This window comes from Scardinius erythrophthalmus, assembly GCF_964197995.2.
Source record: "Scardinius erythrophthalmus genome assembly, chromosome: 20".
Classification (NCBI taxonomy): Eukaryota; Metazoa; Chordata; class Actinopteri; order Cypriniformes; family Leuciscidae; genus Scardinius; species Scardinius erythrophthalmus.
This window is the reverse complement of record NC_138240.1, coordinates 23,749,120-23,772,915: the sequence shown is the minus strand read 5'-3', so window position 1 is coordinate 23,772,915 and position 23,796 is coordinate 23,749,120. Positions and strand designations below refer to the sequence as shown.

General features: G+C 37.8%; 1 protein-coding gene across 1 annotated transcript in view; it reads left to right on the top strand.

Annotated features, from left to right (window-relative positions):
• slc15a4 (solute carrier family 15 member 4) overlaps positions 1–16,523 on the top strand; it is a 64,418-nt gene extending 47,895 nt beyond the window's left edge. The window contains exon 9 of the mRNA XM_081349343.1: positions 14,349–16,523. Within this exon, the coding sequence (XP_081205469.1) occupies positions 14,349–14,500 (152 nt within the window). The 3' untranslated portion in view covers positions 14,501–16,523. The remainder of the gene's footprint in view (positions 1–14,348) is intronic.
• The last annotated feature ends 7,273 nt before the right edge of the window (positions 16,524–23,796 follow it).

The window sequence follows — 23,796 nt, the reverse complement described above, 5'->3', positions numbered from 1 at the left end:
CGACAGAGAGTCGCGTGGCTGTGACGCAATCGTTAGCCTACTTTTACAAAAACTGCTTCTACAGGGCCATAACGTAAGATACAAGGTAATGGAGCCTTTTATACATTTTCGTGTTTCTTTAGAAATAAATAATGGACAAATGGAGTCTTTAAACGCCTCAGATGTGAAGTTATTCGCTGTCAAAGTGACGCCAAAATGAATGGGAGTCAATGGGATGCTAACTGCAGGTTGGGGTCCGCTAATCAATGGTGGCGCCCGGGGGTACCTTCAAAATAATACAAATCCCAGCCCCCCTGGTAGGTCCACGGAGGCTTCCATTCAGTTCCGCCCAGAGCCATAGAGAGAAATAGATAGCTAACGTTAGCTCCGTAGTGTCCGACGTTTTGAGCCATTCCTACGCACATTTCTTGATTTTTTCCCATCGGACTTCAGTAAAGGGCTGCGGACCTTTCCACCTTTCCCACCATCTTTTCCGACATGAAGAATACACTTTACGGGTGTTAATCGAGCTTGATCGCCGCTATCAGATGAAGATGCGCTGCTTACGTCCTCCTCTGTTTACATGTGCGTAGTGATATTGGCTTGATTTCGGCTGTGACCTACTTACATTCTCGATGCTGATTGGTTGAAAATCGAGCTCAACCGTTTTAGACGTCTCAATACGCAATCAATATAGTGCGCCAATAAATACACTTTTCTCATTAACTGCAGGAAAATGCGTGGAGAACTTTTTGCTTGGATACCTTTTATTAACGTTGAACATATTAAGCAAAAGAAAAATTAGTGCCCCACTTGGTGGAACGAAACCCTATTTCTAGGCCTCTTTTAGGCTACTGACAGCGGCCTATCCGTCTTGCCGCGTATTCACATAAACACATCGGTTATGTCCGTGCTGCTGTCAACGCAACGCGTGCGATTAATATTTTTCAGTTTAACACGTTAAAAATATTTAACGCAATTAAAGCATCATTTTTTTTTCTGTCATCCTTTGTCTAGCGTTACATTATATAATCACGTTCTTCTTCATGCCAATGCTTCTAACCATGCAAGCGAGAAAATACAAAAGAGAATGCGCTGTCTGTGATGCTGACACGCGCCAGACTCGACTTCTCTTTCGCGCTTTCGCTTTGAGTGTCCTCATAAGAGCAGTCTTAAATTAGTTAAATAAAGACTTAAATGAACGTTAAGAGTTGTGAGAAAATGGGACGCGTGTGGGATCCACATGTGACAGTGCAGCAGTGACATCAGAATCAAATAACACTTCATTCATAAAAAGATGCCATTAAACAATTATTTGAAATATACAGTACTGTCTTTATGATGTTTCTACATTAATTTGGAGATTTACTGTGAAATTATTAGGCTACATAAAATATAGTAAAAACAAGCTATCTTGTGCAATTATAACAAAATTATATTATATAAAATTAAAAATGTTTAATTCATTCATTCATTTGTAACATGCATGAACGAAGAAAAAAAAGGAACAGGAAGAAGAAAATCTTATGGTAGCCTACCTGTCATTTATTTGTGCACATCAAAAATAAAATAAAAAAACCCAGGACATTTCAAAGTATAGTATCAAAGTAGTATCGTGACAACTATAGTGTAGGGTGCCACACATTTTTTGTTTAAATTTCAAAGGGTGCCTTGACTGAAAAAAAGGTTGGGAAACACTGATATAGACAGTAGAACATAGTTAAAAGTTAAACAGGCTCTTTGATGAATAGCAGCTATTGAGTAAAGTAAAGAAGGTCCTATAAACAAGGTTGTAAGTTTTGTTTGTTCAAAACTGTAATATTTGTTTGTTCGTTGTGTCAAGTTGTAGTTTGTTTGAAATAACAAACCAGTTCACCAGAAGGAAAACTCGACGAGGTGCTATTAGAAGACATCCTGTCAAAGCTTTTTGGTACATATCGCTTACCGTAGATGCAACGCGCATTTGAAAACGCAAGGCGCTGGAGAGCAAAATTATGGATGGCAAAATACAAATTCACCACTAGATGGGAGTAATTCCTACTTACTGCCCCTTTAAATACTTTTTGCCAATATAACAGATCTGAGTTTTCTTCTACAATGCCTGATGAGTTTGGAGAATAACTGACAAGAGATCAGAGACCATTCCTCCGTACAGAATCTCTCCAGATCCTTCAGATTCACAAGTTCATGTTGGTCCTGCTTCTGTTCAGTTCACCCCACTCATTTTCTATAGGGTTCAGTTTAGGGGACTGGGACGGTAATGGCAGAAGCTTCATTTTGTGCTCCGTTACCCATTTTTGTGTTGATTTTGATGTTTGTTTTGGACCGTTGTCCTGAAGGAAGATCCAACCATGGCCCGTTATAAGATTTCTAGCAGAGGCAGTCAGCCTTTTATTTTTGATCTGTTGGTATTTGCTAGAATCCATAATACCATGTATCTGAACAAGATGTCCAGGACCTCCAGCAGGAAAATAGGCCCACAACATATAAGATCCAGCAGTATAATTAACCGTAGGCAAGGGGTACTTTTTATCCCTGTTTGCACCAAACACATCTGGTGGGTTTGCTGCCAAAAAGCCCTTTTTTTGTTTCGTCTGACCATAGAACCCGGTCCCTTTTGAAGTTCCAGTCGTGTCTGACCACTGAATATGCTGGAGTTTATTTTTGGAGGAGCAAGGAGGATTTTTTTTTAAACCCTCCTAAACAACATGTGGTTGTGTAGGGGTAGTTTGATCATTTTTTTTAGGCTTTCTGACCCCCAATACTCATCTAATCTCTGCAATTCTCCATGTGTGATCCTTGATCAAACTTTCCTCCTCACCGTGCATTAAGTCAATATAGACACACGTCTTCTTCCTGGCAGATTCGTAATATCTTTAGTTGATTGGAACTTCTTAATTATTGCCCTGATGGTCAGAATGGGGATTTTCAATTCTTTAGCTATTGTCTTACAGCCACTTTCTATTTTGTGATGGTCAACAATCTTTTGATGCACATCAGAACAATATTCTTTGGCTTTACTCATTGTGATGGATGATTAAGGGAATTTGGCTTTTGTGTATTCGTCATAAACTTCTGTGAAACAAGAAGTCATAGCTAGACAGTTTCATGTTCCTAGTCACCCTGGTGTGCTAAATAAAGGTAAATATTAATGGGAATATACTAGAGGTGCCAATAATTGTGACCGACGTGTTTTGGAGAAAAACTTTTATTTCATAATGTGATTTCCTCCCCACTTTCAATTCTTTTACTTCAATGAAAAGTTAGATTTTTGCTATTTTTTTTAATGAAAGATCAATTTTACAGCCATTTTTGATCATATTTACCAGGGGTGCCATTAATTCTGACCACCACTGTATAATTGTGGGAATAAAAAACACAATTGTATAAACTGGGCAGAATATCGAGTTTATATCACGCAATTGTGATTTTTTTTTTTTCTCTTTGTTCCTAAATTCCGAAATTTTCAAATCTATCACTATTCCCAAAAAGTCCCAAGCTTTGCAAAGTCAAGCACTACAACACTATTCATTTCCCTTTTCTTTACAATGTTTTAAATCTAGTTTCTTATTAATGCAAATATGTGTGTGTGTGTGTGTTTTTGCCAAAATAACGATGGGCTTCATTCTCGTAGTGTTTAATTTGACAAGAGAAATGTCGACTGGGATTTTGCTCTACATGTAGTGAAGAAGTTACTTCTGGACGAGATGTCGTGTTGTAGATGTGCCCTTTTCAACAATCTTTTATAGCAAAACTTTTGCTTCATTTCCTAGAAGTTTTATTACATTTTTCCAACCTATGATGCAGGCTTTGATAAGTATTTTCAAAGACATTTTCCCCTCATCCTTTATTTTATCTGCAGGACTGCAGGTGTCACCAGGCACAGCTTTGCCTCTCGGTATTGGTAAAATTAATTCTTTCAAATCTTTTCTCTGGACACCCAGGAAGCTCCTCCGTTTTTCTTTTTTTCCCCCACGAGGTGAACCTCGATGTGCGAGGCTGTCTGATCTCAGGTCAGCTTAAAAACATGCAAAGAACCACAGGGCTCTCAGACATGACCCTCTCTTCCTGGCCTTGAATCTGTATCTGCCACTTTCAGAAATGTCAATGTTTTAATCGAGGCCAAGAGTCTCAGGGAAAGAGAAGGTGTGTTCTCTGAATATAACAAAAGGAAAGAAAGGTGTCTTTCAAAGGAATATGAGTGAGAACAAGGAGATGATAGTGAAACAAGTTTGTGTCAGCTTTATTCTGTACCTTGACTTCAAGTCAGTTAATATATACACTACCGTTCAAAGGTTTGGGGTTGGTAGGATTTTTTTATGTTTTTGAAAGAAGTCTTCTGAAGTCTTCTCAGTTTATTTAATCAAAAATACAGTAAAAATGTAGATATTGATTTAAAATAACTAAAAACCCGACAAATTGTCTTTTGACATCTGTCGCCGTATGTAAATTGGCAAAAATATGTCTTATAATTACAGTATCAACCTTCAGAACAGTAGTGCTGCTTGATATTTGTGGAAACCATGATATTTTTTTTCAGGATTCTTTGATGAATAGACAGATCAAAATAACAGCATTTATTTGAAATAGAAAACTTGCTGATGCTTTTGATCAATATGATGCAACTTTGCTTATATTATAGTGTTCATGTTACCATTTGACTTCTTGTATGACAAATCCATTTTGTTTGTTTGCATAATGCAGGTACCATTTATTCATTGCTCCCAGAGATCTCCCGAGACAAGAGAGCCATAACATATTAACATCTCTGTGTTTGCAGACTCTGACAAATGGCATCGAACTCTGTGTGCTGACTGTGTAATCTCCTGTAGAAAAGCCGTCAAGGCATCGGACGAGTAGCACTGAAATATTGTTGATCTGACCTCAGTCTGTCTCTCTGCGTAATCTGTTCTCGTCAGAGACACATACTCATAAAAGAGGATGGACTTAAAGGATTAGTTCACTTCAAAATGAAAATTCTGTCATCATTTACTCACCCTCAAGTTGTTTCAAACATATATGAATTTGTTTCTTCTGCTGAAAACATATTTTGAAGAATGTTGGTAACCAAACAGTTGATGAACCCCATTGACTTCCATAGTATTTTTTTTCTTTCTACTATGTAAGTCACTTTCTACAGTACTATGAACTATTCCTTTAAAAAATAAACTGCCATCACAAGAATAAATTACTTTTTAAATTGTAAGAATATTTTACAATATTATTGTTTTAGCGTATTTTTTTTATCAAATAATTGCAGCATTGGTGAGAATAAGAGACTTCAATTGAATGAGTAAATGAACCTATTGCAATTCTACTAGAAGTTATTTCAGTGTAACAAAAGTGATGCATTGATTAGGTTTTGCATAAAACAGCCAATCGATAGAAATTGAAATTGTAAAGTAAACAGGATCTTGTCGTCTTTTTCTTCTCCAGTGTCTCCTTCCATGATTCCACATAAATAAATCAAGCTTCACTTTTTCAATCTCTAAATTTCTCTCTCAGGCTGCCAAACATTTATGGGGCCGGTTAATGTCTTTTATGGGCAGCTCTTGTTTTGTCTTTTGTGGACGTAATTGGAAACTCTGCAAGTGTTTGGCAGCCTGGTGTGTCTCTAATGAGGAGTGTGTGGTCAGCAAACGCATTGAGAAATTAATTAAGACAAATCACAACAAAACTAACTAGGCACTTCCGTCACTGTACTTCCAAAAAAAAAAAAAGATTTTATTGACTTATGAGTGTGTTTGCTTTGTACAATATCCTTTGATTTATGTACAATATCTCCTTTTGTTTTCCTCATAAGGAAGTAAGACATGCAGTTTGAGTTAAGAATAAGATAAGGGAGAGTGATGACAGAATATATATTTTAGGGTGAGCTGTCCTTTTAAATACTAGAAGAGTTAAAACCCACTAAAAGTTTCTAAAACTAAAACGTCTAAAAGTTAAAATCACAATTTTTCTTCTAATGACTCTTTATTTCCTTTCTTTCTTCCTGTCTCTAACCTTGCCTCTACTACGTTAATTAAACCAATATCTGTCCCCTCAGTCTGCTGTGTAGCAATGTGTTTGGAGAGTTTTATTGATCAGCAGACACACTTCCTCCTCGAAGCTCGTGGCTGCCTTGCTGAGCACATTTTACCTCTGCAGTATGTGTTATTCAGCAGGAGCGAGGAAGCATGGCAAAGACTTTCTGAACTCTCAGGTCAAGTGCAGCGCAAGTCTGTCTGTGTGCTGGCCAATCTCTGTTGGATAATAAGAAGTAATAGTGTTTTGAGTGGAAGAGCTTTTTCTGTGTCTAAGAGAGAAACAGCATTGAGGGACAAATTAGTGAAAATGGATGGTTAAAAGTATGGATTTAGGCTGAGGTGTGTAATTTATTTTCCTATGTGGTTGTTAATCGATTGTATCTGCTTTTGTTGAAGCCATCAGGCCGCATTATTTCAGATGACTTTTAAATAATTGTGTTTAACAATTATTTTCTACATCAATAGAAATTTCCTTAAATTAAAGAATCACAAATTGGGCCAAAAGAATTGTTTAATCCCCTCCCTCTCCTATGAAGCACTGCAAATGATGGAATACACACATGCACACACACACACACACACATGCACACACGCACACGCACACAAGCACACACATGTACATGTGTGTGTATTTTTGTACAGGTTTGGTTACACTTGTGCACTGTCAGAAAACAAGGTACTGTGCAGGTACAATGTTGTTCCTAGGGGTACAAAATATATAACTGTACCTTTAAAGGTCCACAATAGGTCCTTAGGGTAAAATTATGTAGCAAAAATGGCTACAACGGTTTAGGTTTAGATGTGAAAGGTACATTTTTGTACCTTTTTTTTTTTTTTTTTTTTTTTTTTTTTTTTTTTTTTACACTTTAGCTCCAACTAGAATAAAGTATGGCTGCTGTTTTTTTTTTTTTTTATTATTTATGTTACTTCATGATAACATCAAGACACCACCATATTAAGCTGTTTTAATTACAATATATTTTGTGGGTATGGGCTTAGGCTACATAAGATTATATGTATGAATATAGCCTATACATCACCATCTCTTCAGCCTATCCTGTCTGTAAAATACAACAAATGTTATTTCCAAACATGTTAATGAATTTATTAAATATTTTTAATAATTGTTAATGTTTGTTGTAATGTAGGCCTAGTATTCATTTTCAAGTGTCATCACTTATATAGTGAAATATTATTACTAGTGAGGATTTTTTATTGGCCCTCACTAGTTAAGGTTTTAATTGGTCCAAAACTTGTTTTGCAAATGTTTCTGTAATGGGTATGTATAGGTATAGGGGTTGGGTTAGCAATAGAAAATATCGCAAGGCAAGGCAAGGCAAATACCTGTTGGAAGCAGTCATCGGTTTTTCAGGTCCGTCAAATTTGTTCCTCCACTCTTTTAAAATGGATATAAGGTCTCAGTTGATTAATTTGAAAGACTGGTTCCTGGTGCCACACTCTTAGTGTTGTGTTGGCCAGATTCATTCTCTTACATCCCCCTTTACTCCTCCATCTTTAATTCTCCTGCTTCACCAATTACCCCTGATAAGCCCTCACATGTGACAGGTGTACCCTTTTGAAGCGCACATGATAAATACCAATATTTGTTAAATGAACACAAAGAGGATCATGTAAGTCATACGGGATGACATGCCAAGGAAAGGTTAATAAAACCGTTACATGATGGACTGCAGAGGGCCGCAGCAAGACAAATACAGTTGCTGGCCCTCATAGAGTGAGACTTCCAGGTGCCTGCTGCTATCTTGGTGTAGCTGCCATATAAGACTGAATGTGCAATGTAACGTGAAATGAGGGCATGTAGACCTTAACGCTGGAGAGCAAATGATACAGCTGAGTTGGGGCTACAGCAAGGAAAATGGAAAATGGAAAATTCATGACTACCAGTCCAAGTTTTGGATATGCCCACTCAAACTATTATTCTAAAATAAGTCAACAGACAATACAATAAAATAAATGGAAAAATGGGATAATTGCACCAAAAATGTATTATTTAATAAAATAATTAACTGATACAGCTGTTAGGATTGTTACCCACTCACGTACCTCTGATCAAATAACTCCAATTCCTTTCCAATTACATTAGCTTCCTGTTTGTTATCGTATCCATTAAAAAATTTTTAGCTCACCAACAAAGCTCTTCATAATTTGGCTCCTCTTTATCTTTAAGATATTCTTCAGTTGTATACTCCTTCATGTTCTTTGACATTATCTTTGCAGAATTATTGACAGTTCCAAATTTCAAGTTGAGTTCATTCGGTGAAAGGGCTTTTAGCTAGTCTGTTAAAAGGAATTGGGTTGACCGTCGCTTCTCTTTCGTCATCGTGTTAAACCCGCCAATAGCGCGCCAGGTGGATAAGCCAGTTTGTGATTGGTCCCCGCAGATTTGTAACGGAAGCAGGATAGAAGAATGTACAGGTTTCCAACCTGAGCTGCAGGGCGAAATCAAATCTCCGGCAGATCGGGCTGGGTTTACCCAGTCTAGCTTTTAGCTGTTCAGCGCCAAAATAATGGAATTCTTTACCATTGCACATTTGCCAGCTGGATTCTATTTCCTTTTTTAAAGCTCAGGTTAAAACTTATGTTTAGAATAGCTTTTTCCGACATTAAGTGAAAAGTGATTGATTGATTTGTTTAATCTGCATGTCTGTGTTTTTGCATTGTATTTCACTGACATGCTTTTATGCTGTATGGAGTCCTTGAGTGCCTTGAAAGGCACCTATACATTAAAGGTATTATTATTATTATTTCTTACTGATACACCACAGCAAAATATATAAATAACTGGCTTAAAACTAAAATAAGACTTTCTGGCTAAAATTTTTTGCCACGGTACTATATATATATATATATATATATATATATGTGTGTGTGTGTGAAGACTTATATATGTGAAGACTTAAGATGCAAAAGCCGGTATATATACATACATACATATATATATATATATATATATATATATATATATATATATATATATATATATACCGGCACCTCCACATTCTGCCAAGTGCTGCTGTTAAATCATGTCATCTCCCTGAAGCATAGGAAGAACAGGCGTGTCACCCGCCAACGCACAGCACTGTGGATAGAGTGGGGGGTGCACTCAAAATATCACAATAGACCTTATTCAGAGCAGCAGCATGACAGGTTTGAAAGCGAGGCTGTGAGGGAGACTTACCGTGTTTTCAATGGCATCCGCTGTAAAAAAAAAAAGAAAAAAAGAAAAAAAAACTGTATAAAGCTCCTACCTAGATATTTTATAATTTTCCACAGCTCATGTTGTCTGGAGTTTTTTGTCTACTGAAATTTCTTGGAAAGATGTTTTTGCTGTGTTTTGTCAGCAGAACAATCCAAAAACACCAATAATCCATTAAATAACAGTACAACTCCCTGAAGAGATGCATGTCTATCTCGCTTTCATTCCCGTTTAAAAATCTATGATGGCGCTGCTGCGAATAAGGTCTATAGCAATTAATATTTTACTCTTCTTATTTCCATGAGTTGGGGTAGCCTCTGGTGTGAATGGGGACCATTTGAGGGTATTGATTGTTGGTTTGCTCTTAGCTGTTCTCTGGCATGTGGATATTGTAAATGCAGCGTTTTTCACAGACAGGGGCATTTGTTTTTCCTTGCTTGAGGGCAGTAAGATCCCGAGCTCTATTGCTCTCTCAGTCAAACTGTCAACCTGCTTGTAACACTTGCTGTCATTGGGGAGTACCTGCTGTTACAGAGTATATTAAAGCAGCAAAGAAATTGATCAAGAGGTTGTTGTAGCCATAACATGGCTTGCCACTTTTTTTGGATTGAGACAGTGAAGAGGAAGGGGATTGAGACAGGAATGGGATAGGGTCTGGTTGGATCCTAACATCCCAACAAATTCTGCACTCAGTGTCTTGTAGTTTTCCAATTTAGTAGTGCAAAGTGATCGAAATGACCACCCTAGTGAATCTTTGAACAGCTGACAGGACACTCTATGCCTCAAACCTGCACATTTTGGATATCTACCTCATCTAACAAATTCAACTCGTCAGCTCATTTACTAGATATTACAAGACTTGAATTGAGTGTGTTCAATGAGGAAGACATGCAAAATGTGCAGTGGTGGGGTGTCCCCAGGACAGGTTTGAGAAGCACTGCTCTATGACAAGGGTGCAGGATAGACACCCCTACCATATGGTTACACTACTCACAAACTAGCTTGAGTTGAAGGGACGGGATCTCTGAGAGCATCTGAAATCTCTCAATCCTTCCTCTATACTTGATGATTAATCAAATGTTGTCTTCGGCATCTTCATTCGCGCATGTTTAGAATAGCAATGCATTGCATCTCCATACTGTTATGAAGATATGTTTTCATATCTTGAAGTGACTCATCTCAAGTAGTTCTTATCTTCTGCTAGTAATATTCTTCGAGGCCGTGGATAATTATATCTAATGGAGTTGCTCACGATGTTCCTCAAGGGTCACCTAGCCTTTTTCATCTCTCTTTCCTTCAGTTGGTTGCTACGAAAAGATGCTTCATCTAATGATATCTTCAAACCAAAGTAGAATCCTCTGTAAAGTGTAATACCTTGTTTAAAGGTATAGCGGAGGATGTTTTACTTCCTGGTGGGTAGTGTAAACTATTGGTCCTCCTAATTGTCAATCATTCTGGTGAATCAATCAAACTTTTCAAAAAGTGGAGAGGGCGGGTCTTATCTAAAATTTGGAAAGATCCTCCGCTATACCTTTAATTAATGACCCTATTTCAGCAAGATGTGTGCATGTGAATACATCTATTTAAATGGTAATGCATTCTTACGCATATACATTTAGTCATTGTAAAATAGGTAATGCTAAGCAGTGCTACAGGGCCTTGCTTTGGCCACTCTGAAAGTTGACAGCCCCTTCGCAGAACTACTTATTAAGAGTTTCTCTTTGATGGTCCTTAACCCCGGAGGTTTGACCACCTCTTCTGAACAGATCTGAAGTGTTAAGCAGCTTTTTCATCAGCTCAGAGAGCGAGAGAGTGAGGCTCAGATTTATGATTCATAATACAGGAAACATTTGTGAACCGATTTTGTGTACAGAATTTAGCATAAGTAGAGGGATGAATTTAATACTACGCACAGTCATCATCCAGGACTATAATGGCCCTGAGCAGTCAGAGGCTTAAACAACAGGAGAGTTAGTTTCGGGCCGAGGACTCTTGAGTCTGTAATTCCAGCCGAACCCGAGCGAGTGTGCTTCGCTTAAGCTTCCAAGATGGTGAATTATAGGCTCTTCCTTCATCCGGTGAAGATGTGGCTTTTTGTTTATGGTTCCCCTGTAAGTATTGATGTAAAACCTCTGTCTGCCCTCAAGCATTTTATTGAGATGGGAAATGAAGGAGAGATTGGATGGAGAAGGAATGCTTGTTTAGGTTTTGCTTGAATAAACCAGAGTCAGATGGGTTTGCAGGTTGCAATGGATGCGTACAAGCAGTGCGGACCGACATGCTATCAGTTAAAGCTCTTTGCCGCTGTAGGGTAGTATGAAGGGAGCAGATTGCCTGTTCGCTCTGTTGCTTTCGGGGATCCAACAAGCACAAACATATGTTTTTTGCTTTCTTTTGACATATGAATGCAGCATGTCACAGATGTTCTGTTTCTCTTCATCTACTTGCACACATGCCTTTATAATTGATCAGAAATCTCGGAAGGAAGGATGTTAAGTAGTATCAGTTAAAGAAAACAAATGCAATATTCTTTATTTTAGATGATAACAATACATTGCGATATACTTTATGATAAGTAATGCATTACTAAGTAATTAATTACTGCGATTTTGATTACTTTTAAAAAGTGATTTAATTGGTTACTTCTGATGTAAATACATTTTGATGTTAAATCCACTTTTGTTTTATATAGAATTATTTATATAAGTCTATACAGTAATTAATGCAAAGTCTAATGATAAAATTTGTTTTTAAATGTAACTTTCTCCCTGTAAATACTTTGGATAGTTCAAGAATAATTTATGCAGTTTTCTATTGTTTATTTGAAAGAATTAAAAGAACAGTTTAATGTCTATCCTATATTGTTCAACTGGCCGAGGTTGATATGGGATTTAGAATGTAATTAGTAATAAATAAAGCAATACTTTTTAGTGAGAGTAATTACCCTTTATGTCTGTGTGTGTGTTTTGTAAAAATCTAACCAATGAAAAGTAATAAAACGATCTTGTAACTCCATTGGATCCTCAAACTCTCTGTACAACCTCATAACTCCACCAACCTTTATTGTGAATGAAGTGGCGCACACATTTTGGACCGTCTCTGCTTGTTTGCAATGTAGAGGTAAATAAAGAACTGGTTCTTTGATTAAGTACAGCATTTTCTTTACTCAAGAAACACTATTAAAGGCTAATGTTTTATGTATTTGACGAGCGGAGTGTCTTAGTCTCGCAGTTGTCGTCGAGTTAAGCCAATACTGTCTTAAAAAAGCCTGCCCAAAGCACTTCATCTTTAATAACATGGGATTTTGGCCAAATGACAGAAAAAAACTGAGTGTCCACATAGCTACAGTAAACTTTGGGCCAATCTCATTTCTCTGTCTTACCCCTTCCCCTTCCCCTACCCCTTTGTCTGCGTCTTCCCCTTGCCCTTCGATACCGAGTGAAGGGGGGTTGGGGGAAGAACGTTTCTCTAAGAAATGAGACACCACTCGATTACCGTTTGCGTCATCTTCCCTTACCGCTACTTTCCGCTAGCTGGCTGCTATGTCAACAGAGGCGGTACGCGTTGACATAAACAAACGAAGATACCGTCGTCTCGGGTTGTGATATCGATTGCCTGGTCTCTCTTTATCTTTGCACGCTTGTGTGCCATCAGTCAAAGACATTGTTTCATTGTATTTAACGGCGGCGCCGGCGACACCATAAGCAAAACATTAGCAAACGGCAAATAGCGCATAGATGCTAGCTAGCGGTTAACTAGCGATTCAAAACAAAAACATTACAATTAAAACCGCTTGAACGTTTTATTAAAGGTATCATAAAACACGAGTGTCATTAAACTGCTGAAAATACATACATTTGTGCGACTCACTTCTGAGAAATTCCTACCCCTCTCTTTCAAGTGTGGTCCTCCGCAGACTTCGTTTCAAGGGCTATGTAGCCCTACGCCTTGGCCCTAGCCCTTAATCAAAATGAGAATTGGGACACCACTTCCCCTCACATGAACGCGCAAAACCGAGGGGAAGGGGTAAGAGTAAGGGGTAAGACAGAGAAATCAGACGCAGCCAAACCTGTAAGTTGATGAAAACATAATGCGAAGAACTGCCTCAGACGCGGCTGTTCTTCTGACGGACAAAACACTCGCTGGTCAAAAACCTTGTAACTCCATTTGAGCTTGATTTTGGTCAAATTTGAATGATTCAATGACACATGTCAGTGTCTGACCAAAGCAGCATTTTTGGAGGTTTCCGCCTGACAGGAACTATTTTATTTATTTTTATTACACAGCTCTGTGGAATACTTGATTCTGATTGGTCAATAGCGCCATCCAGCGGTATGTTGTTCCCAGATAACAACCGTTCAAAACAGATAATGCAGGCTCATCCGGGTTACTGAAGTCAGCAGCGCTATACGCATGCTAGGAATGTTTTTTTTGGTGAGCTAATAAAATATTAAAACTCAGTCGAATCAATATTTTGTGTACAGTTATTTAATTATGGCATCAAGCATCGTGGCCTCGCTCTCTCTTGTTTCATACAAACGCTGCTGCCATTTTGTGACTATTGTTTTGTACACTGTTGGATTATGAGATACAAACAGGTATGATTTTAAAACAGTTTAATCTGAAATCAATGTATCTTATCCTCATAATTATTTATATGGCGAAATGCTGTGTAATAAGTGGTATGACTGTATACTGTATCTCTTAAATCTCTTCTGTATCTCAAAATAACCCCCTTCAGGCTGATCAAGACCCCTCCGCTTCTCGTCGGGGTCCTCATCTCCCTGTCGGGGGTTATTTTGAGAGAACCACCGGCTGGATGTACATTATCCCTTACATTGCAATTATCATCATAATAAAAAAAATATATAAAATCATGCCTTGATTTGCCTTTTTGTTGTTTTGTTTGTTATTTTATAAAAGAGAGAGAGAGAGACTCAATACTTTATTGATCAAATGAGAATCATTGATCGTTTCAACCGGTATACAGAGGTAGAGAGATCTCTGTGCTCCATAGAGTGTCTGTGCTTGTTAGACTACTGAAATTTTGGTCTTGTGAAATTCACATCAAAGCGAGTTGTTTTTTTTTACGCATCCCTTTTTCTCACCTGTTCTTCTCTCTGTAGGCAACATCAACGGGTGCACACTGAATTACTACTTCTTCCTCCTGGCCGCCATTCAGGGAGTCACACTCCTGGTCTTCCTCATTGTGTCTGTGAAGTATGACAAACAGAAGCCCAGAGCAGGGAACCACAGGCAGTCTCTGGCCAACTCATGACCCTCTTCATCATCAGCCAAACTCTCACCTTCACCATTCCTCAACCACCAACCATGTGACAAACTTTAAGCCTCTTAGTATTCGGAAAATGAGGTAGGATTTAAAATGTTTGACTCAACTTGAATCCCCCTGTGTTTCCTAGAACTGGCCATTCTGTTGCCACCTTTTAACACTTGAGACAATTTGAAAGAAAACAAAACACAAAACTTACGCAATAATTAACTAAAATATTGTGTTTGAAATGGTTGAAAATGAGGATTATTCACTCCATCAGCGAACTGGATTACGAAATGCTTGTTTGTTGTAGTGTGTCGTTTGAACAACACTTATTCACAATTTGGGATTTTTGTTGTTTTGACTGCCAACGATATTACTGAATTCATTTATAAATTGAAGGTGGTTTTTAAATTGTTTACGATGAGTTGTATTACTAATTGCCAGTTTGAATTGAATATTTATTGAACCTTTTATTTTTTGTGGTTTATGCTCAAAAAGGTAAGACTGTTCCTGTTCAAATTTATTTAAAATGGCATCTCTCTGTGGTACTTTAAACAAACAAAAAAATAATAATTTAACGATAAACATTTTTTAGGCACCATTTGTACTGTATGGCGTATCTTTGGTCACTTTATTCATTTTAAATGATTAATACATACAGTACAAATTGGCTGTATTTTGAGATACTGTTAATAATAATCGGCTGATGTGAAAGTGGTTGGCTACTCCTACAGTATCAAATGTGTAGCCAATGAATCACAAGGAACCCATATAGTTATTGTTTGAACATCGGTGTGAAGTAGTTGATAAAAGTTGCATTGCAAAAGACTTGAACTTTTTTTTTTTATATATAAATAATCAAATGCATAATTGTGTCCTTAACAATGTGATTACATTTGTAACTTTGGTACTAAACCTGTGGCATTACAAGCTTTTCTTACTTTTAGATATTTTATCAGGCATTAGTTTTCCATTAGCTTGTTTTTAATCATTTTAATTATAAGTTGTAAAGCCAGACACTTCATCGCTCTTGTAATATGAGTGTATTATCTGAGAAATTATGAATTTGCACAAAGAGTGCTAATATCATGACGCATGCACCTTTACAGCAAGAATATCTCTGCAAATGCAAATGAATAGTGTTTCCTTTGGAAACACCCTCATCTTGTTTGTAATGATTCATGAACTTTTTAAGATTGCATTAAGTTTTTTGATGAACAACAAACCTCAAGCTCAGATTGTCGTCAAAATGAGGTTATGTAGTGAAATCACTTTGCACTAATCTCAAGCAAAAATCACATTTATAATTGAGGATTTAGAACCATGAATTTTACATGCAGGCTTATGATACATCCTTGTATACCTCAAATTCATACATATCATCATGCTGTGTAGAGGGAGTCTTGCTTGATGTAATTTGTATGCACATTTTGCAACGACATCCCTTTTTGCTGCAGTTTTTGCCACCTAAACTAAGTCTGCTGTCTTCGCTATGACAACAAACTACAAAATACAACACCCATTATGCTTCTATGCTGGTGCTTTTTATGCATTTTCACAAACAGGTCTATGAAATTTGAGTTGCACTTTTTCAGCAGTTACTCCTCGTGCCTTCAATGACAAAAGTTGCTCCACATGACTGTTGCAGCTGATGCAATTTTTTTTAATCTCATCCTTACACTTTTACATTAGGTAGTTCAAAACAAGAGTGATCAAAATCCTCTTAAATGTGTTTTGACAGACAGTATTAACAGTAGAGCCGTTTGAATCTGAGATCAATTTGGTGAAAAAAAAACGTGCTAGGAGAAAAGGGCATCGTTCATTTTAACTGGGCATAAGTAAATACTGGTTTAAAGCTTTTTAAATATGTAAAATGATTCTGTTTTCCCCAAAGAGTCTAAGATCATGCAATGCAAAATTTTCTAAAACACATTTGAGTTTGTGCAGTGAAATTGTGATTTTTTTTCATGCTTTTGTTTAAAATTCTTTCTGTTGTTGTTGTTGAATAAAATGCATCTGACCTATAGTGTTTGTGTGTCTGTGAGAAAGCCGTTTGAAAACGAGTCGCCCGTTTATTACAGCTTTCATTTTCCAAGCTCGTATGCAAACCTTGTGATCTCTCACATTCAATTGCATTTGTCTGATTTCATCAGACGAGCGTGAAATCAGAACATCATCACTCTTCACCCAAGCATATCTAGAATGACGAGTCGTTTCCTAAGAGTGTGACCGCCAGCGAGCTGTTTGAACTCCACTGCTCTTTTTCTTCCTCACAGTCTGAGTCAGACTGTTGACACAGCCTATATATTTCTACCGCCTCCATGTTTTTTTACAGTGTTGTGCTCTATTAAAAAGCAGAAGAGCTGAAGGCGTAAGCACAGTATATCAATGATGGATGCTTCATGTGACTCTGTAAGGTCAGTGTTCCTAAACATGACCCCTCTTGTCTTGTAAGAGAGAAAGATGTCTCAAAACAGGATTGATTATGTGCCTTATCTTGAAAATTTCTAATATCTCTTAATACACCATTCAACATGGCAAGTCTTATATATATGTATGTATGTGTATACTGTATAGATAGATAGATAGATAGATAGATAGACAGACAGACAGACAGACAGACAGACAGACAGACAGACAGACAGACAGACAGACAGACAGACAGATAGATAGATAGATATAGAGATATAGATATAGATATAGATATAGAGATAGAGATATAGATAGATATAGATGGATATACAGTAGAGAGGGATTGTGATGTTAGCATGTTTGACCTTTGCTTACATCCACACAGTACATCTGGCATGGCTTACTGCGTTTCACATTTGATCTGAGACATTGACCTCACAGATATTATGTTCTTATGAGTGCAGATGCCTGTGAACCATAAAGCTGCTCTGTGGGATATTGTAAATGTGAGTATTGTACATATACCAGAAGGTGAGAGGTCAAGAGACAGTGTCATATCAGCAGGGCATGAACAAACGTGACCTGACCTTCTGCTGCTGTACAGGGGTGTGTGTGTGTGTGTGTGTGTGTGTGTGTGTGGACAGACAGGACATAAACAGGATTTTCTTATTGATCCTAAATCAGTCCTTAAACTTGAATTTATGGGAAATATGATTACCATATTAATAGAATAACTACAATCCAACGGTTGGCAGCAAACTAGCTAGCCCCTACTGAGTGAGAGAGTAATTTCAGCTAATTCTGTAAACCTTTTACTCAATCTGGCATATTTATATCAGCAGCTCTGCCATGAGAGAAAGTGTGGTGGTCAACTTCACATGTGCCTTGATAATCAGTCACATTATAGCTTTAATTGCTGTCAGTGTTGTAAAACAGTCAATCATGGTGCTGTCTTATCTGGAATGCTGCGCCCTCCGGAGGTCGCCTTTGTCTGAGGCTTTTCATTTCTGCTTCATTTCAGAAAAGTAACCATTGCATTCCAAAGAAATTACAATCATTTAATGTTCACAAGGAATAACAGTACATTTTATAATGGTTACTTTACTGAACTGAGACAACCTCAATGACGTATGCGGCTGTGACCTCTGAAGGGCACAGACTTCCAAATGAGACAATGAACCCTTTTCACATTTTCAGGCGTTCTCAGAAGCAGAAGCCATCATAGTTGTGTAAAGTGGTGAATGGAATCTACAACAAATATATTTTTTGCATTAATGCATTACCATTTGCTCGAATAGAAAAGAAAAGATTCCACTATATTGTTTTTATGACTTTCCAAAAGGGAATTTAGAAGAGATATAGTGACATACAGTAGTATATATTTTTTTAAAGTGTACATAATTAATAATAATAAGACTTAGAATGTGAAAAGGGTCCATTGATTGCATATAGGCCTACCATAGAAAATTAATCTTATCTGTCAAAATTGCCAGTGGCTTCTTTTATAAAGGCTATTTTTTCTCTAAAAATGTATAAATCCAAAATGAATGTTTAAAGGTACCCTGGTAATCCAGAGTTCTCACGAGAGCACAAGTTGAATTTGCTCAGCGAGTTACTCTGGCGTCGAGTAATGATGCTCATTAAATATGCCACTCGATCTGAGCTGCACCAATCACATCGGGTTATCTGATATACTGTAGGCGGGCCAGAGGCGAGATGACGACAGCGCTGTGACGTCAAAGTCATTAGTAAACATTGCAAGATGGCTATGGATGAACACCAGTTGTTTGAAATGGCTTTGGCCGCTACAACTTTTTCTCTAAAAGAGGAACAGAAGACGGCGCTCGAATCGTTCCTATGCAAGAAGGGCGTTTTTGCTGTTTTGCCGACCGGATACGGTAAGAGTCTAATCTACCAGTTAGCTCCGCTGGTAGCTATTAGCTAAGCGATAACTTGTTGTGATTGGTCGTAGTGTTATCCAATTGCGTGCAGTGAGATTTTCAAACGCATGCTTGGTGCCGCCCCTCGAGCTGGCCGATTTTCATTAGTCGACGCCAGACCATTAATCTTTTAGATTTAGGTCTTGATTTTCAGGTTAGTTTAAAGGGGTAATTGGATGCAAAATTCACTTGTAAATGGTGTTTGCATATAAATGTGTCTTTGCAGTGTGTGGGCACACCATCATACAATGAAGAAAATCCATTCGCTTTTTTTTTTATATAATCAAAAAGCCTAAACACTCTAAATAATCAAGCCGTTTGAATTTTCTGAGCAATATGACATCATATTGTCATATTGTGACTCTACAAGTTACATTGATATGCCAGTAGGTCGCGTGGCAACATGTGACAGTTTTTTTGTGTGTCTTTGACTCACGGTTCATTCAGGAACTTCAGCAGTCCTAACTGTTTGGCTCGGAGACTCTAAGGTTCAGCTGTGGCTTTGGAGCTATATTTGTGTAAGTAACTCAATATTAAAGGAGAACTCAATTTTTTTGTAAATTTGGAGTGCTGTCAATACAGAGAACAACGACAAAAATCGGTGTTGCCTACACCGTGTTATCCTCTTTTTAAAATTTGCACCCTGTTGACTTCAATGGGGCAAGTTTTAAACCTGCTTTTAGCCTCTTAACATCCTTGATGTGCCATTATAAGTGCCCAGCCATGTTGAGTGATTCCTTCAGAGTGAACACGGTGAATCTGACTGCAGTAGATGTGAAAGATATGAATAAAAGTGATGTTAATTCAGCCAGCGCACATACCTGTATTTACATCCTGTTTTCGGTCGAAGTCCACAGTTGTCGATTGTCGAGTTCACACGTATAGTTTTAGTATCTATGATCACGCGTGTGAACTCGACAATCAACTACTGTGGACTTCGACCGAAAACAGAATGTAAATACAGGTATGTGCGATGTTTTTTTTTTTTAACACCGATTTTTGTTGTTGTTCTCTGTACTGACAGCACTTCAAATTTACCAAAAAATGAGCTCAATGTTAAAATTGACCGGAGTTCTCCTTTAAAGGTGCTGTATGTAGTTTTTAGCGGCCTCTAGCGGTGATGTTTCAGATAGCAACCAACCGGACGTAACACACAAAGCATCACACAACATGCTGGAAACTCAGGTAAACTCCCACTGCAACGTTAAAATAATAGGCTACTTTTATCAGCTTCACGTTGAACTAATGCTCCATGCTCATACCATGATAAGTATGGAACCCTATCAACCGTGCTGAATTCTGTCACTGCAAGCACTACTTCACATTTTCTTCAGGAAATGTACATTCTAGGTTTGTAGATAAGGTTTCTCCATTATTCAAATGCCCTGCCGATGTTGATCCGTGTTTTTCACCCGAAGTTCATCCGATTCACGTCCGGCCTTATGAGCTTCAGCAGCAAGTTTTTTATCAATATAGTTTTTTATCAATATGTGGAGTTTGTGTTGGAGTCTGTGTTTTGCTGGGTGCAGGTCGTTTCTTAGTGTTATCAGACATGTCATAAGTTACATAAGTCATAAGTCTATGTCATAAGTTGCAGTGTCGTCGCTGTTGAGTGCAAAGTCAGTAGGCTAGATGAGGCGAGAGGCTCGGGAGAGCGCGTGCAGGTCACGTCACTGGATTTCGCGGTAAATCCGACCCGGCACCTTCACATAAAAATAAGAATACTTGCTTTCAGAGGTAATAGCAAAACCCGCAAAGTGGATAATTTTAATGTGAGATTACAACCCCTTCACACACAGGCAATAAAAAAAGGATTCGTTTTTGTAGAAAATCTACATACAGCACCTTTAACTTCTTTTTACTGAATGTATCAGTATTGAATGTATTCAGTTACCCCCCACCAAACCCACAACACGCATTAGGGGCACTAGGACTCAATGGGCTCAGGGGAGATGCAAAAGACATTACTTTACCTTTGTCGCTATCTAAATAACTTTAGAAAAACTAGTTATTTGTACACGTTTTAATGTCGCATTTTGTAATATTTACGCTTAATTATTTTTTTGTAATATGGATTATTTTCTCATCCAGTTTTGAGGAGGCACTTAATGCAACTTCATCATTACACATGTGTAATATATATTTGTTTTTAAATACATGACATACAAGTTTCAATTTAAATGATATTTAAGTATAATTTAGTTACCATTAATGCTTGTCAGAACATGGGGCAATATTTAACCATATTTCAGACAACAGTAGTTATGATATTTAATATGTCCTTAAGTCCTACTTAAGTGGGTCAAAAAAGCACTCAAGTTCAACCAATTGCATTTAATATAAATGTAAATTACAATACATTGTTTGCACTTCTCTTAAAGTATATTATTTTCGAAATAAGTATGCTTTTTCACAAGCATGATCACACTTTTTAACTGAGATCATTGATTATATATCTGAACACCACATTTAAAAATTATTTCCATGTATCTACATTTTACTAAAAAAAGTTTGTTTGGTTTGAATGATAAAGCAGTTAGATAGTTCTCCTCAATTTCGAAATAAATCTGACTTTACACATCCATTAAAATTCACATTGATACACCAGAGAAGTAAACAGTTTGGATAAATGGATAGTTCACCAAATCATGCTGTCATCATTTACTCACCCTCATGTCATTTCAAACCGGTATACATTATTTTTTTATTCATTTTTTTCTGCGAAACAATGACATTTTGAAGAATGTTGGTAATCAAAAACAGGGATTAAAGTGGCGGCACCAAGCATGCGTTTGAAAATCTCACTGCACGCAATTGGATAACACTACGACCAATCACAACAATAAGCCCCATATGCTTAGCTACCAGCGGAGCTAACTGGTAGATTAGACTCTTACCGTATCCTGTCGGCAAAACAGCAAAAATGTCCTTCTTTCAAAGGAACGATTCGAGCGGCGTCTTCTGTTCCTGTTTTAGATAAAAAGCCAAGTCTAACTCGTTCATTGTAGCGCCAAAGCCGTTTCAAACAACTGGTGTTCATCCATAGCCATCTTGCAATGTTTACTAATGACTTCGACGTCACAGGGCTGTCGTCATCTCGCCTCTGGCCCGCCTACAGTATATCAGATAACCCGATGTGATTGGTGCAGCTCAGATCGAGGGGCATATTTAATGAGCATCATTACTCGACACCAGAGTAACTCGCTGAGCAAATTCAACTTGCGCTCTCGTGAGAACTCTGGATTACCAGGGTAGCACATACCATCAGTGGATTAAAATGATTTATGCTGCCAGATGTTATAGTTACAGCATCAACCAGCAGGGATTAACATGATGACCATGCTAAAAGAACAGACCTTTGACCCTTTACATGTGACTGATGATCCTGAGCTCAACATATTCAGCCTGCACCTACTGAGAGGCTGACAGATGTACAAGTTATGCCTAATAAGAAAAAAGGCAGTATATAAATGGAGAGCAGGATTTTGTTACAAGTCATGCTGAAATGAAATGTTCCCCCCTGCTGATGATGCTAGAAAATGAGCAGACGTGATTATAAAAGATGTGTTAATTACAGCCAGAGATCCATCCGTCATTCTCCCTCTCTGTGCCATAGATTATTCCTCCCCTAGTCAGCTCAGCTTGAAGTACCCTTCACAGATCACAGGCTGCACCTCCGTTCACAATACCCCTGTGCAACACGCTCCCCGTATACATCCACCTCGCCGCTTATAGAGACGCATTCAAATTTAATGGCAGGGAGACTGAACAAAAATAGAGGGAAAAAAACTTAATTTGTCAGGATACTAGAAAACAAAACTGTCTGTGTGTGTGTCATGGAAAGACAGAAGACGCGATAGTGTCAGACGGAAACAGGAAAAGAGAGGAGCCTCAGGCAATGAAAGAGGATGTGATTGATATGATACTCCTGATAAAAGAGAGAAGCGGAACGGCGGAGGAGGAGAAACGGGGATTAGAAATGTTGTACACTTTGGCTTTATTCAATACGGTTGTTTTCATTAGGCTTAGACCAGATCAATAACCCAAGACTCACAGCAGCAACTGTAATTGTGTAGACATGATGCTACTGGTGCGTATTCAACAAATATGCAAAACAAAAGCAGAATAACTGATAATTACAAGAGAGCTCTGTGCTAGACTACCAGAACCTGTTTTTAATAACAACTCTCCAAAGTTCTGTCGTCTTAATTAGGAATCTGAGCAACTTTGTGGTTGTGGGCTGTTAGTTTACTCAGACTGTCTTTAAAGGGTTAGTTGACCCAAAAATGAAACTTGGGGTGAACTATCCTTTCATGTCGTTCAAAACCTGTGGAAAACAAAAGCAGATGCTTGGCTGGATGTTTGTGCTGCTCTATACGTTGAAAGCAAATGAGGACAGATGCTGCCAAGCTCAAAAATGTCAGAAACAGGAGCATAAAAGCAGACCGCAGGGTTTGTGTGCTATATTCCAAGTCTTCTGAAGCCGTAGCTCTCCATCATTTGTGTTCACCTACATTCAAATATGGTGCATGAAGACGTGTACCAGGTTTGACAACATTGGTTGTTAACGGTCTCAAAACTCACTCATGCAAAGCTATTGTGGCTTTTACTACACTAAAAGTATCTATCACTCAGGAAGTACTAGTAAATTTCACAAATGGCAAATAACACATTGAATAAAACATGACATTAAGTGTTTTATTTGTACTTTCATAGTGCTTTTTCAGTTTTTCTTTTCAGTGTTCCACAGAAGACAGACAGCCATATGGGTTTGAAACAACATGAGGGTGAGTAAATGATGAATTTTATTTTCTTTTAAAAATGAACACGCACTAGTACCAATACCTCGGCACTTTTACTTAAACCTGTTTTAAAGATTATATTTCCACACCAATGTTAGAGAGAGGATTTTTCAATATAGTAATCAATATCTTAAATCAAGATAAT